This window comes from Dryobates pubescens, chromosome 1 (genome assembly GCF_014839835.1).
Source record: "Dryobates pubescens isolate bDryPub1 chromosome 1, bDryPub1.pri, whole genome shotgun sequence".
NCBI lineage: Eukaryota > Metazoa > Chordata > Aves > Piciformes > Picidae > Dryobates > Dryobates pubescens.
In genome coordinates this window covers 54,094,136-54,107,828 of record NC_071612.1, presented here as the reverse complement: position 1 = coordinate 54,107,828, position 13,693 = coordinate 54,094,136, and the positions used below count along the sequence as shown (strand labels likewise).

At 39.8% G+C, this 13,693-nt stretch overlaps 1 protein-coding gene across 2 annotated transcripts in view; it reads right to left on the bottom strand.

The window, feature by feature from the left end:
- GALNTL6 (polypeptide N-acetylgalactosaminyltransferase like 6) overlaps window positions 1-13,693 on the bottom strand; it is a 423,107-nt gene that overhangs the window by 22,956 nt on the left and 386,458 nt on the right. For both annotated transcript variants that reach the window (XM_009900801.2, XM_054166080.1), the window contains one exon: window positions 142-363. In XM_009900801.2, coding sequence (XP_009899103.1) covers window positions 142-363 — 222 coding nt within the window. The remainder of the gene's footprint in view (window positions 1-141; window positions 364-13,693) is intronic.

The following is a 13,693-nucleotide window of genomic DNA, read 5'->3' as shown; positions in this document are numbered from 1 at the left end:
CACTACTCTAGAGATTGTTCCAGTTATTGGGAACTCCCTTAATAATGCTACTTATCACAGGAGCTAAATGTGTAATTTGAGTTTCTTGCAATGTAAAATGTTAGAGTCATTTAAATTTGATCTCATTTGTGTATTCCTCACCTCCCCCCAGGCAGCAGGTGGAGGTTCCACAGGAGGATAATATTTGGGAACATCCCAAGCCACTGCAGCCATGAACCACTTGAAATCTTTACATTTAAGGTGCTTGCGAAGTTCCTTCTGGGCAGAGATATCTCCAGTTGAGAGGTGTCTGTACTCAGGCCGTCGTTGGTAAATGTACTCTGCAAACTCATCCATCCACGTCTCTGCCACGCGCTTCAGGTTCTGTGCCACAGGAAAAAAACAATCATTACCACCTTCATGCTTTGAGCAAATGATATTTATAAGAGGGAGAATTAAACACACAAAAAATCAGTAGCTCACACAACTTCTAAGCTTAGCTGGCCTCCTTTCTCAGTCCTAAACCATGGATGATTACCACTATTCTTTTGAGTGTTGAGCAAACATTATGGAGTATTGAGTACCCTACTTTCCTCCTGACTCTGTAAGATATGTTTTCTTCTGTCGGTTGAATATCTCATTTTCCTTCATATTCTTTATGCGTCTTCATATGGTTTTTTGATTAATAATGGATGATGAACAGAAATTTTCTTTCAGCTCCTCAAATTGGTACCTGTATCTTCTTTCTTGTTAGTTCAGAACCTACTAATGTTCATGAATGGTTCAAATTATTCCTTCTAATCTACTTCACTTTGCATTTGAAAGGCATTTGGATTTCCAGGTATCGTCAACCTGTTTAGTCACCTAGCAATTCCTATCTAAATTTTAGGCTCAGAATTAATGTGCTGTATTTGGTTTGGCTGAGATGGAGTTAGTTCTCCCCATAGCAACTTTCATAGAGTTGTGTTTTGTAGTAACACACCACTGTTTTGGCTACTGCTGAGCCGTGCCTGCAGAGCACCAAGGCTGTGCTTTTCAAACATTCCCTCCTCCGCCCAACAGCAGGCTGAAGGATGGGCAAGATCCTGGGAGGAGACACAGCCAGGCCACATGACTCAAACTCACCAAAGGGTATTCCATACCACAGGACATCAGCTGAGATATAAAAGCTAAGTGAAGGAAGTAAGTGTGGAGGCATATGGTAATGGCATCTGTCCTCTGGAGCAGCTCCTCTGCATATTGAAACCCTGCTTCCCGGGCAGTGAACCAACATCTTCTGATGATGGGGAGCAGAGAATAACATCTTTGCTTGCTCGCTCTTGCTTCCACACATAGCCTTTACTTTCTCTTTGCCTTATTAAATTGTTTCTAACTTGACCCACAGGCCTCTTGTTACATTTTCCTTCTCCCCATGCCATCTATGAAGGGAGGTGAGAGTGACTTTGATGGGAATCTGGCCCTCATCCAGGACTATCACATGTACAGAAGTCTGGGAGGAAACAATGATGAGCCTCCTCTGCTCGTTCTCAGTTGGTTTTGCACTCCCTTTGGACTGAAAGCTTCACTGTGCTGGCGTGCCAGTAAGTCTGTGCTTAGCATGTAACTCTAAAGTGGAGCTGACCTGAAGCAAAGCATCTCATGGGATAGGCATTGCAGCTTGTGACTTTCTGCACTCATCCTATAGACATGTCTAAAACTATTTCTGTTCCAGGAAACCCAGTTCTGGAATAATCTTGCATAGAGGAGACTAAAGAGATATATTTTATTGTTATTTAACATCAAAGAGTCTACATTTTTCTGTATTTTGTTTGATTTTAAAATTCCTCCTGCAATTTAATCCACACAAATTTATAGGCTGATGTTGTAGTAGAGTACAGGCTTAGTTTATTCTGCACTTCCTCAGCTGCCTAATAATCTCTTATCCCACTAACAAAGCAACATCTCACTGGATGCCACGGAGACACTAGGCTGTAGCGTTTTGTATTATTCCTTTTATAAAACACTAACTGCACAATGCTGAGGTTTGCTCTGTAATAAGTGGAGGACAATATACATCTGATTATCATCAACATAAGGTAATGTTTCTTTTCAGAACATTCTCTGCATCTAAGTAAGCCTGATTCATGTTCTGATTCGCTTCCAATATTAATTTGAAAATTCCTTTCCTGAATTTTATTAATCCATGCACTCTAAATGTCCCTGAACTAATAAAACTTATCTGAATACAAAGACAGCAAGATATCAAACAAATGAAGCACTTTTAGCTGACACTGCAAGATTACTTTCTATGTGCTTTGTTTCTGTGAAGCAAATACATTAAAACCTGCAAGGATAAAGCAAAAAAAAATTAAAGCAGTATAAGAATTCACATCACCTATATTCTTATTCCAAAACGGCTCATGCCCCACACAAGGTTGACTTTTGTTCTAATTTCACAAAGATCTAAATTAAAATACAAGAATACAGGAACTGGGTAGGACAAAGAAAACCAGAACAAATTCAAGAACATCATCTAAATGGCAATCTCACCTTTCTGGCAGAAGCCCTGTAACACAGAAATCTCCTGACAAGTGAAAATACTATGTGATGAGACTTTGTTGATGAGTACAAATATGAATAGTCACATTAAAATAAGAAGTCAAAGTAATGAAAAGTGATGTGATCCTTCTAGTGTATCTTCCACTGTAATGCTGGACACTTCACTTAATAAAATGCAAATGTAGTTTAATATCGACGATGGAGACTGGAGTCAATACAGCTGACCAATATGATCGAGTATTGTTCCTTTATTATTCCAGTATTGTAGGGCTGTAGTGCGAGCATAGTGAGTACAGCACAGTAGTATAAAGCAAAGAAGAAGATGGGAAAGGAAAGTGCATAGCAAGGGAACTTCTACAAGTTATATAAACTTGGAGAGCCTCGTTGGCATGGCTTCATTGGCTCCCTATGAGTGACCACACATGGCACTATTATAGATTATTGGTCCAACTATTAACAACACGCAAGGTTGTTGATGCAGGTGCATGTCCTGTTGTCCCAAGATAACTTTCTGTGTTTATAGCTACCAGTGTCCTTCTTCAGTTACATTCTGCAGGCACAGCACTGTTTTGCTACACTGCTAGCTGGCTCTGCACTTCTGCTGAGCATGGCCTACCACCATGTCAGGCTCTAGGCCTGCACTGCCAGATTGCTCACACTGCTCGTCGCTGGCATTGACACATAGTTTAAGACTGTTCTAGAAGATATCATACTACATTTGGCAATCACTACACCTGATAATGTATTTTCATGTTAAAAAACTGCTCTGCTAAAATAACCACACACTAGAAGTACAGAAAATATTCTTTTAAGGAAAAAAAAAAATCAAAGTAAGTCCAGGAGCAACTTGCCTCATCAATATGCAGAATAGGGTCTGCTGGAGTTTTTGCTTTAATTATCTGGCTGCACTAAAAGAACTTTGTCCTGCTTTAGATTATTATAACTGAATAAAACAGGAGTCCAACAGAAATCTTGACATTACACCTGGTCACTAGTTAAAAATTCTCATTCACTAGTCAAAACCTTCTCATTTTCCAGTAAAAACCTATATATTATGCTTAGCATGTTTATACACTGATATAATAAACTGAATCCTTATGAGGCATCCTTTTGAATTTCAGTAGATTCCCTTTTTAAAATGTAAACTTGATTTGATAGCTGTAAATCCCTGGACTGTTTATAAATATGACTGTAAGGAACTCACTATCCTGGAGTAGCAGGAAGCTCTTTCTGAAGCTGACAGTTACTATGAAGCAAGAACTCAGCATCTAAGTGTTTAAGTTTTAAAGAGGTTTGTTGACTTCAGGTAGCTTGGATTTCTTCTCTTTATTATCACTACACAAGCTCAGTAATCACCACACTTCCTTTTAACATGAACATGTCCTGAAAGCTAGTCTGGCACAAGTTCACAGGTTAATGGGAAACATCATTTACATTACTATTTAGAACATGCTAGCCTAGCATGTTTCTGGCAGGATGCCCAAGGTAAGTGAGCTCTTGTAGGATGAAGATTCCCATTCATAGGAACATAACTCTGCTCTGCAAGTCATGTTGGTAAGCTGCTCTTCTGCTATTCACCATAGGACAACAGAAGGTAGAGGCATAACCAGAATGAGCGCATCCAATCTCTAAACACTTTAAGTCCTACTAATCAAATGACTTACTGTAAGGTAAGGGTGTGATTTCAAGTCTTTTGTGAGTCTCCCAAAGCTGCCATTCCCTGGGTGAATGTCTGACATTGTGGAAAACAGAAGATGGTCACTTCCACTTTGCCTGAGCCTTAGATGAGGCTAGATAGACACAATACGAGTATGTCAACATACTAAGTCCCACAAATCGGAATTGTTACGAGTAGTTACCAAATCTTGACAGAGCCTAGCTGCAAAGCAGGTGCTGAGCAGTTCAACTTTATTAGGATTTTCCCATGCTTGTGTAGATAATGCCATAGAATTTACAGGTCAAAGGAGTTTAAGAGCCTGCCATGTTAGGTGGCATTTTGTGAGTGCCTTAAAGCATCATTTAAACACTGTAGTCTCACAGTGAAGCTAAGCTACGAAGAATTGAGAACAAACTAAGAGTTAGATTTAAATCTTCTTGATTTTTTTTCCTCTCTGCTATTCTTTGCATAATCTTCTAAAGAAAAGTCATTTAAATGCCAGTTTCTCAAATGACATAAAATATCAATGAAAATAATCAGTTTTGGGCTTTCTTTGGGGTAGACCACACTTGCTTGGATTCAAGCTGAACACCTCACCTAAATGCATTTACAAAGGAAAAAATTAAACTCATTTCTACAGCTGTAGCTTAGCTTGTTTGTCAGTGTCCTGGTTTGAGGCCAGGCAGATCCTCTCTTGCCCTTGAGAGGGGTAAAAGAATGACACTCACACAAATGAATTGCAAAAGTGATGGAAGCATGGAAAAGCAGTCAGTGTACAAGCATAGTGACAAAAGAGTCCCAAAGCATACACAGTCCCATATTGCACACCCAAAGCCTCCCAACACTTCCCTTTTCCCCACCTGAGGGTATACCCAAGATTCCCCAGGGCTCTTCCTCCCCCACCCCGCCCTTGCTAGGCTAGTCTCAGGCTGGCCAAGTCTGAGACTGCTCCTCCCCCTGTCTCCTTCTGGCATTAGGCCTAGCCAGGCCTAAGAGTCCTTGAGATACTCCCCCACCATTACCCAATAGGGAGCATCTCCCATGAGAGCAGAGAGGGAAAAAAAAGGAGGAGAAAGACTTTGCAGATGAATTTATAGGGCACAGGATATTATGGGTATGAAATATGCAGCTTCCCGTGTCCACCTACTGGGCTGGACACTTGGGGACACCAGAGGCGTAGCTTGCGTGGCAGTAACAGAAGGCACCCAGCCTAAACTGCCACAGTCAGATTCAATGCAATGTTACAGATGCTCAGATTGTTTACCCATGTCTTTTAACAGGGAAAAAAAGAGCAAAAATAAAATTAAATAGGATCAATCAAGTTATGATCAATATTATTCAGTTACCTGAACTGGCAATGCAAGGAAGTCACAGGGACTCTAGACGGACATCTGAGGAGTTTCTCAGCACCTATCCATCACAGACTAATGATAATTTGTTCCCTTGTCATTATAGTGAGAGATTTCTGTACAAGAATTAATAAGGCCCAATGATATTTTAGTAGATGCATATTTCCATAAGTAAGATTGTGAAAGCTGTCACCAAGAAGCCGTGAGATGCATACAAAAGTGATGGCAATCACACTAAGGCTGACATCAGCTGTCATCAGGTGCCCATGTACACATTCTTGACATTACATTTTGTGCCACTGTTACAATTTTACTTTCCTTTACTTTTAGACAGGTTTTCTATAATTTGTATGAACTCACACATTTAAGACTGCGACTTCATTTTGCGTTTTCTCTCAGCAATAGTCTACAAGACAGTAAGTTACAATGTCACTGATACCTGGACTGCAATACAGAGTTTAAATCAACTTGACTGGAGAGAGAGAAAAATGAGGACTTCTCCACTTGAAAAAAATAAACATAAAAATTCATAGACCATTTTGTCCCTTTCACTTTCTTTGGTGAGCAGGGAAGATACATCTCTCTGATCCAATGACTGTGCTTTCTTTTTAAGCGTATGAGGTGATCTGTCATTTCTAAGAGATGTGCTGTTACTCAAATAAATGCTGTAAGAAGGCAGATGCTGGCCAAGAGAATGGAGAAGTGGAGTGAGGCAGGGACATGGCAGAGGACAGATTGATAAATATTCACTCTAAGCCAGGTTTAACTATATTGGTCCCTAATATGAGAGGGGTAGTTCCACGTTTCATAACTGTGGCTGGTGTGCTGGTCTGCAGTGCTTGCACTGATAAGAGAGATATGTAGCTGTACTCTATTCCACATTGTGAGCCTGCTCAACTCCATCCTCTAGTGGCATCTTTTCCTATTTGCATTCTGGATGCAGCAGTTAAATTGCTATAAAAATGAAACTATTTTTTCAGGTTTTACAGCTGTTCTAAAATACTTTTTTCTTATCCGGTGGAACTAAAGCAGCACAATAGTTTTATTATTTATTTCATTTCACCTCCATAATCTGCTTTTTCTGCTTTTGTTTTATCTTAGTGTTTGCTTTAAACTATCCCTGACCCCAATCCACAGACTTCACTTTTGTCAATATTGACATACTACAAGAGCATTCGGATTCTGTAACAAGTTCCTGCTTTCCTGCATTTAATCTGAACCTTCTTCAGGAAGCTGGATGTCACCAGCTGGTATAGTCTAATTTGTCATGATAGTAGTTTCTCTCATCAGTCAGGACTCACTGTCATCAGTCAAAAATCACTTTCAATTACGCCAATCAAATATGAATCACCATAGCATGTCTGAACGTGTATTTCAGTGGTGAAATATAAGACAGGCTATGACTACTTATTTGCTAAAAAGAACACAACTGTCTCTGCAACAACTGATGTATTCATCCCCCTTCTTTCCCAGTAAAATTCCAGTGGGATTATTTTCACTCCACCTACATCATCTTCCTAATTTAAATGGTTTTTGATTGTTTTGCAAAGCACGGTGCTGATGCTGCTTCAAAACGGGTGCCCTCTTTACTTCTGGAAGCTGCTCCGTTTCATTTGGTTGGATATAATAGAAAGCACAATTTGTTTTTCTGTTAAATGTACTTAAAAAGCACACTGGGATCCAGCCAGCCAAGATAACTATATTTCATGTTCCTCTGGAATATTAGTAGCATAATGTCACAATAAATCATCATGGAGGAGGAGAATAAAGTATGACTGGAGAAGCCCATCCAGCAAGTATGGATTAGTATGACAGAGGCAACAGGGTATAAAACTCTATAGCACTCACAAGAGGAAAAACGGTACCTTGAATTTCATGCAGGTCCTTCCATCAGTGTCAGAACACAGTAATTGCTCATTTCTGTGTATTTCTACAGTGAAAGCACAGTAAAGTATTTCCTGGACACTAATTGCAGCTTTTCGATGTTCAGGCCTCAATACCTCTGCCACATCAGTTAAGACTAAGTGAGGGTTTACATCCCTTTCCCCTTCTGGCCTAACTCCCTTTTAATTTAGGCATGCTATTTTTTGTTAATCTTTCCCCCTCTTAGCGATCTTATTTTGGTCCTCTACACTTAATTGTGTTTTAAAACTTAATTCTGTTTCATTCCAGAAGTGGTTTGTATTTTTGTAAAAAGAACCCAACCAAATAGATGTCTGCAGGCATAAAAGAAATACTCCTCCTCCTGGAAGACAGTACACTAACTAGGTGACTAAGTGGTGAAGTATATAAATAAGTCCTGTGAGAGTTAGTACAGCTGGCAGATAAGCAAGAGACTATTTATTCTCAGCCAGTAGTCTGCAAATACCTAAACATGAAATTCCACAGATGTAATCTGAAAACAGCCAGAATTGAATTCCTCTACAAAGGCTTGCAACTCCACTGAAAGGAAAAAAAAGAAGTTAAGATCTGCACAAAGAAAAAAAAAAAGGAAAAAAAAAAAATCAAAAAAGCTTTCCCACTGCCTCAAGGCTAAATCTCTGCTCACATGAGTCTGGCCTCTGGGGCTAGGGAGGGCAGGGATAGCCAAGGTCCTGTCAGGATGCTGCTGGCTGCTCGCAGCTCTGTGGCTGCAGGTCTCTGCAGGCTGGCTGTGGGGAAGCTGTGGAAAGCAGAGTGACAGTCACATCTCTGCAGATTGTTGGCTGTTGACATGTTTGCTTTACAGACCCATGCTCTGTGGACAAATATAGAGATATCTTACCTTTGCAGCTAAGCCCAGAAGAGGGCTCCAAGTCAATTTTCTTAAGCCATGTAATGGGTTCCAGTACTAGCCTATTGAATGAAATCTGGAAAGTAGCTACTACCAATAGAATAGAACAATAGAATAGAACAAACAAACCAGGTTGGAAGAGACCTTCAAGATCATCATGTCCAACCTATCATCCAACACCACCTAATCAACTAAACCATGCAACCAAGCATCCTGTCAAGCCTCGCCCTGAACACTCTCAGCGCCGCGACCCCACCACCTCCTCAGGCAGCCCATTCCAGTGGGCAATCACTCTGTGTAAAACTTCCTCCTAACCTCCAGCGTAAACCTCTCCTGACACAGCCTGAGACTGTGTCCTCTTGTTCTGGTACTGGTTGCCTGGGAGAAGAGACTAACCTCTGCCTCACTACAACCTCCCTTCAGGTAGTTGTAGACAGCAATAAGGTCACCCCTGAGTCTCCTCCAGTTTGATATTGTCATTGTTCAGAAACATCTAGCTCTCCATCATCTTTGTATTCCTTTTGGAGAGCTAAGTTGCCTGTCCTGTTGCAATTTTTTTTTTATCTTAAAAACAAAACTTGCACTCAAATTGGAGAAAACATAAACCCCTTTGATTTTCTTGTATTCAAGAATCAGAAGACACTGATTTGAAGATTTCCTTTGGTAAGAGCACTGTTTGATATCTTGGTTTAATTAATTTTAATGACAAATTTATAAATCTGTAAAATAAAAGAAGCTAGAATGAAAATTTAAAAGCTAGATTGTCTAATCATCATTATTATAGGTCTGTAAAGAAATCATGCCAGTGGCCAACAAATAGTTGTGCTGCTGCAAGGTGATTCTTGCTTGATTCCTAAATAATTTGCTTATTTTAAGCTGATGTTTCAGCTACTTATTTATGATTCAAGAGTTTCAATAACTGTGCTACAGTCTTCTGTGATACAGAGGTGATTTCAAAAGTACCAGTAGTGGTCCTTTAACAGCATGTCTCCATCTACTGGTTTGCACTCTGGTCACAAGGAAATATAGCTGTTACCTAACTGATTCCCCTTGGTTCTTTAAATTGCCTGGAAACTGAAAAGAAAATGTTCATTGGTTGCTTTAAGAAAACCCCAAACATTGTTTGTAGTCGTTAATAATATTAAAGGAAGCTCTGTCAAAAAATGCAAACGTGGTCATGACACCAGAGGCTATAGCTACCGTGACTTTCTCTGAAGATCCCTTTCAAAGCCACACAAAAAGGCTGAGCAAATGGTTCAGGTGGGAATCCGAACACACCTTTATCAGCTGAATTTCTGAACCCAAACTTGTGCAAGTTCCAATTCAGCGACACTGTGCAACGAGGCAAATGTCACCATGCTTGTGCCTGCTGGGGGAGAGGATCATTGTGCTCTGGGATCCCACATCCTGGTGTGCAGGGAGGAATTCAGCTAAGCGTTAGGATTCTCCACACTGCTGGGTTAGCATCCAAACATGACCGTCAATGGGATTGCCCTTCCCTTCAGAAAGGCCTAATCTCTAATGTTCTGTAGTTAATGCTAAAATGATGTGTAAAACACCTGCAAATGAAAAAAAATATTCTGTGGGTATTTTTTAAAATTCTGAGTTCATCTCTATATATCCTGTGAAACACTAAGCTTTTATGGATAGATTTCTTACAGCTTTCAGATACTCACAAAAAGAAAAGCCTCCCCCCCTGCAAACAGGAGACTGAGAAACTGGGATATACCTACCAGAAATGGTAATTATACTTTAAAATCTGATTTCACAGGTAACTGGCTAAAAGAAAATGGCTTAGCTAGAATTGTTACAAATGAAGCAACAGCCAAGAATACCACAAAGCAAATGAAACAATCCCGGCCAAAAATCCACAAGATTTCAATAGGGCAAACTCTTGCATAGGACTTCAAGATTTTGGGGTTTGCTTTCTATATATGTCGTACCTAAAAGGAACAGGCAAGATTATTAGTCACTATAGTTTTGTGCAGAAGTTCACAGATTTAGAATGAATGAATAATCATGTGGTGCTTCCACATCATTATGTGGACTGAATGTTGACATCTGCTTGCCCATTGATCTTCCTTTACGTGATATTGCCTGAAAATTGGACAGACTGCATTAGGCAAGCAACACCACCGTAACATACCTCCAGACAAAAATACTCAGCTTTTTAATCTGCATTTGGTTGTCACAGTCTGTTTCATGAATCTGCTAGCCATGTTTACAGCTCCCTTTACTTTCGCTCTGTACCACCAGACAGTTTTTCTGACAGTGTTTCATACGTGGATGATTTTCAGTTAATGGGGTATGTGTCAGCAAAAAAAAATATATGGCCTTGCAGGTCTTGAATGACAGATAAGAAGCTAAGAAATACAGTAAAAGAAGGACATACAGAACTGATGTCATAACACTGTGATGAAAAGACACTAACCTGCAAAGTTCAAGCAAACAATTTATTTGAGCTTTGCTTACAGATTTAACTGTAAGGCCCAAGCAAATGATTAAGTTGAGCTTCCTCACAGGCTTAACTGCAGGGCTCGAGCAGATGATTTATTTGAACTTCACTTGCAGATCTAATATGCCACTATTGCAGGTCTTCACCAATGCAATGGAAGAATATACTCCTACAATTTCAAAGCAAGAGTATACTATAATGACCTAAAAAACACACTAAACATCATACACGGTAGCTAATCACTCAAGGCTACAAACTTACAGCATGCTAAATATTTGCTTACCCCTCCAGTGAGGGTTCTCAGGCCCAGGAAAGAGTCATTAGCTGGTGTCCTGACCAAGGGGGAAGGGTCTCCATAGAGGCAGGGTGTAGCATTGGAGAGGCAACTCCCCATTCCTAAACCTTAAGGCTTTTATTCCCTGATTCAAGTTACTGTAGGCAGGACTATACCTGAGTGGATTGTACTATCAGGAATGTTTATTTTAGGCAATGTAATGGAGTTTCCCTTTGTCTTTCTTTATTCCATCCATGCCCGGGGTTTATGTTGGTGTGTTTCTCTTTTGCTGATCTTGTGATTGTCTGCATATACAAGGCTGTCAGCTAGAACCAATACTGAAACTCCCCAGGGTTCTCTGATGCAGCACTGCCCTGTTTGGTCTATGGCTTGTGGACAACCTGGAGCTGAGCTATCTAAACAACTCCTCATGGGTCACTTCTGCATATATAGGGCCACAAGGCAATCTAAGGCTGAATTGCTTTTACAATTCTCTGTGTGCTGCCTGCATGCACTAGACATCATTGAAGGTTGTTCATAAACTATGAGCCAGACATTCCATAGAGATACATACTATTCTGTACAGTATACTAATGGCTATTTAGTGATGGGGTGGTAGAACACCATTTTTGACAAGTCTCTCATTTAATAAAGTGTATGTGATGCACATGCCAGGTCACAGGTGTTTAAAAATATATGTAGATTGTTACCTAGCTGTCTGAAACCGTGTGCTTTTGCAAACAGGTATATAGAGGTGAAATTCCAAGGGAGGGTAAAACCATCACTTTAAATATTATTTGTTAAGAGCTAACATAAGCTGAAACAGCTTGAAAAGAAACCTGTGGTATGATCTGGGCTATGCCTGAATTTGTCTAGAAGCTCTGTCCTCTTCCTAACTCCAATCTCCATATCCTTCGTGCTGCTGCTGTTGGACAGGATGGGAAAATCTGCTGTTCTTTAACACAGTATCCACAGAAGGGGAAATTCTCCCATGATTAATGAAGGGACACTTGCAATGATATTTACAATCACAGCTGGGCTTCCTATGGCTCATTCCTTTCTGAACTGCATCACCACTATCCTCCTTTACATTGCAGAAGATGGAAAAGGATTTAGTAAAATCCATGGTGGAAACTACTTAGTAGTGAAAAATATTGCTATTGGCAGAAGGGATAATACTTCCAGTTATTCTTGAATGTGCTTTTCATTATATTCTTGAACCAGAGGGATGTTTTAGCTAAAATACTCATAAGGGGTAGACTATAATCTTTGGCTAATATAATATAATATAATATAATATAATATAATATAATATAATATAATATTTGAAGGATAATGCAAAGATAGTTGAAATATCCAGGCCACTTCTGTGCATATTCACTTAGTATTATTTTGGCTAACAGCTCCATTTGGAACAGTTCATTTAGAATACAAGAGATCTGTATCAAAGACACTGAGGATGACTGTGTCCTTGTTTTTCCTTCTCTGGCTTGAATGAGAGAAAGAGAATATTTTTAGTCTTAACATGACACACACAACTCGCTTTCTTGGCTATTTATTAAGACAGTGCCAAACACTAAAACTGCAGATCCTGTGCTCTTAGCAGCCTTAATACAATGTACCCTAATATCAATGTTTTTGTTTTGAATATTGTACTGGAAAGAAGCTGGGAACTTGAGAATGCAAATTTTTTTGTCAGTGATAAATACATGCCAGAAATTTACCTAAGTATCATGTTTTGGACACCAACAACACAGAACAGACTATCCATTATTTGAATGGAAAGGATAAGACACACCCTACCAGCACACTCTATAGGACAGTCACTCTATGCATGGGGAGATATTTAATTTTTATAACTAAGAATGGGTTTTCATATTATTTCATGAGTGATGCATTGAAATCAAGCTCTAAGTACACACAATGCTTCCATGAAAGCTAGTTCAGAGCTGAGTTGTATGAGAAACTCTTAGTTCAAATAGCAACGCTCGTATTTTGCTCCCACATGTAACACACAAGACAGCATATTCTCTAATGAGATTCTTTGTGCTGTACTAGAGAAGAACAGAGACTGAGGTTTGGATTTCTTATTTCAAGTTGCATATGATTTTCGCAGGGGATATCATAGACAAAGCAGTTTATTTCAGTCACTGCAAAAAAATGGATGGGGAAACTCTGATGTTACACAAAGTTATACTGGGGGAAGATTTTAATTTCATGATTTAGTCAATTTAGCCAGATTTGGCGGTGGTGGAGGTTCTTGGAATCAATACGGCTGACCAATATGATCGGGCACTGATCCTTTATTGTTCCAGCATTGCAGGCCTATGGCTCAGGCCTATGATGAAAGCATGGCACAGTAAAGCATGGAAGGAGAGGAGACAGGACAGGCAGGAAAAGAAGTGCGTAGCAAGGAAACTGCTATAATTGATACAACCTTGGTGTGCCTTGTTGGCATGGACTCATTGGTTCCCTATGAGTGACCACATATCACACTATTATAGATTATTGGTCCAACTATGGATGACACACGAGGTTTGTTGATGCAGGTGCATGTCCTGTTGTCCCAAGATAACTTACTATGTTTCTAGCTACCAGCGTCTTGTTCTAGTTACAGTGCTGCAGGCACAGCACTGTTTTGGCATACTGGTAGCTGGCTCTGCACTTG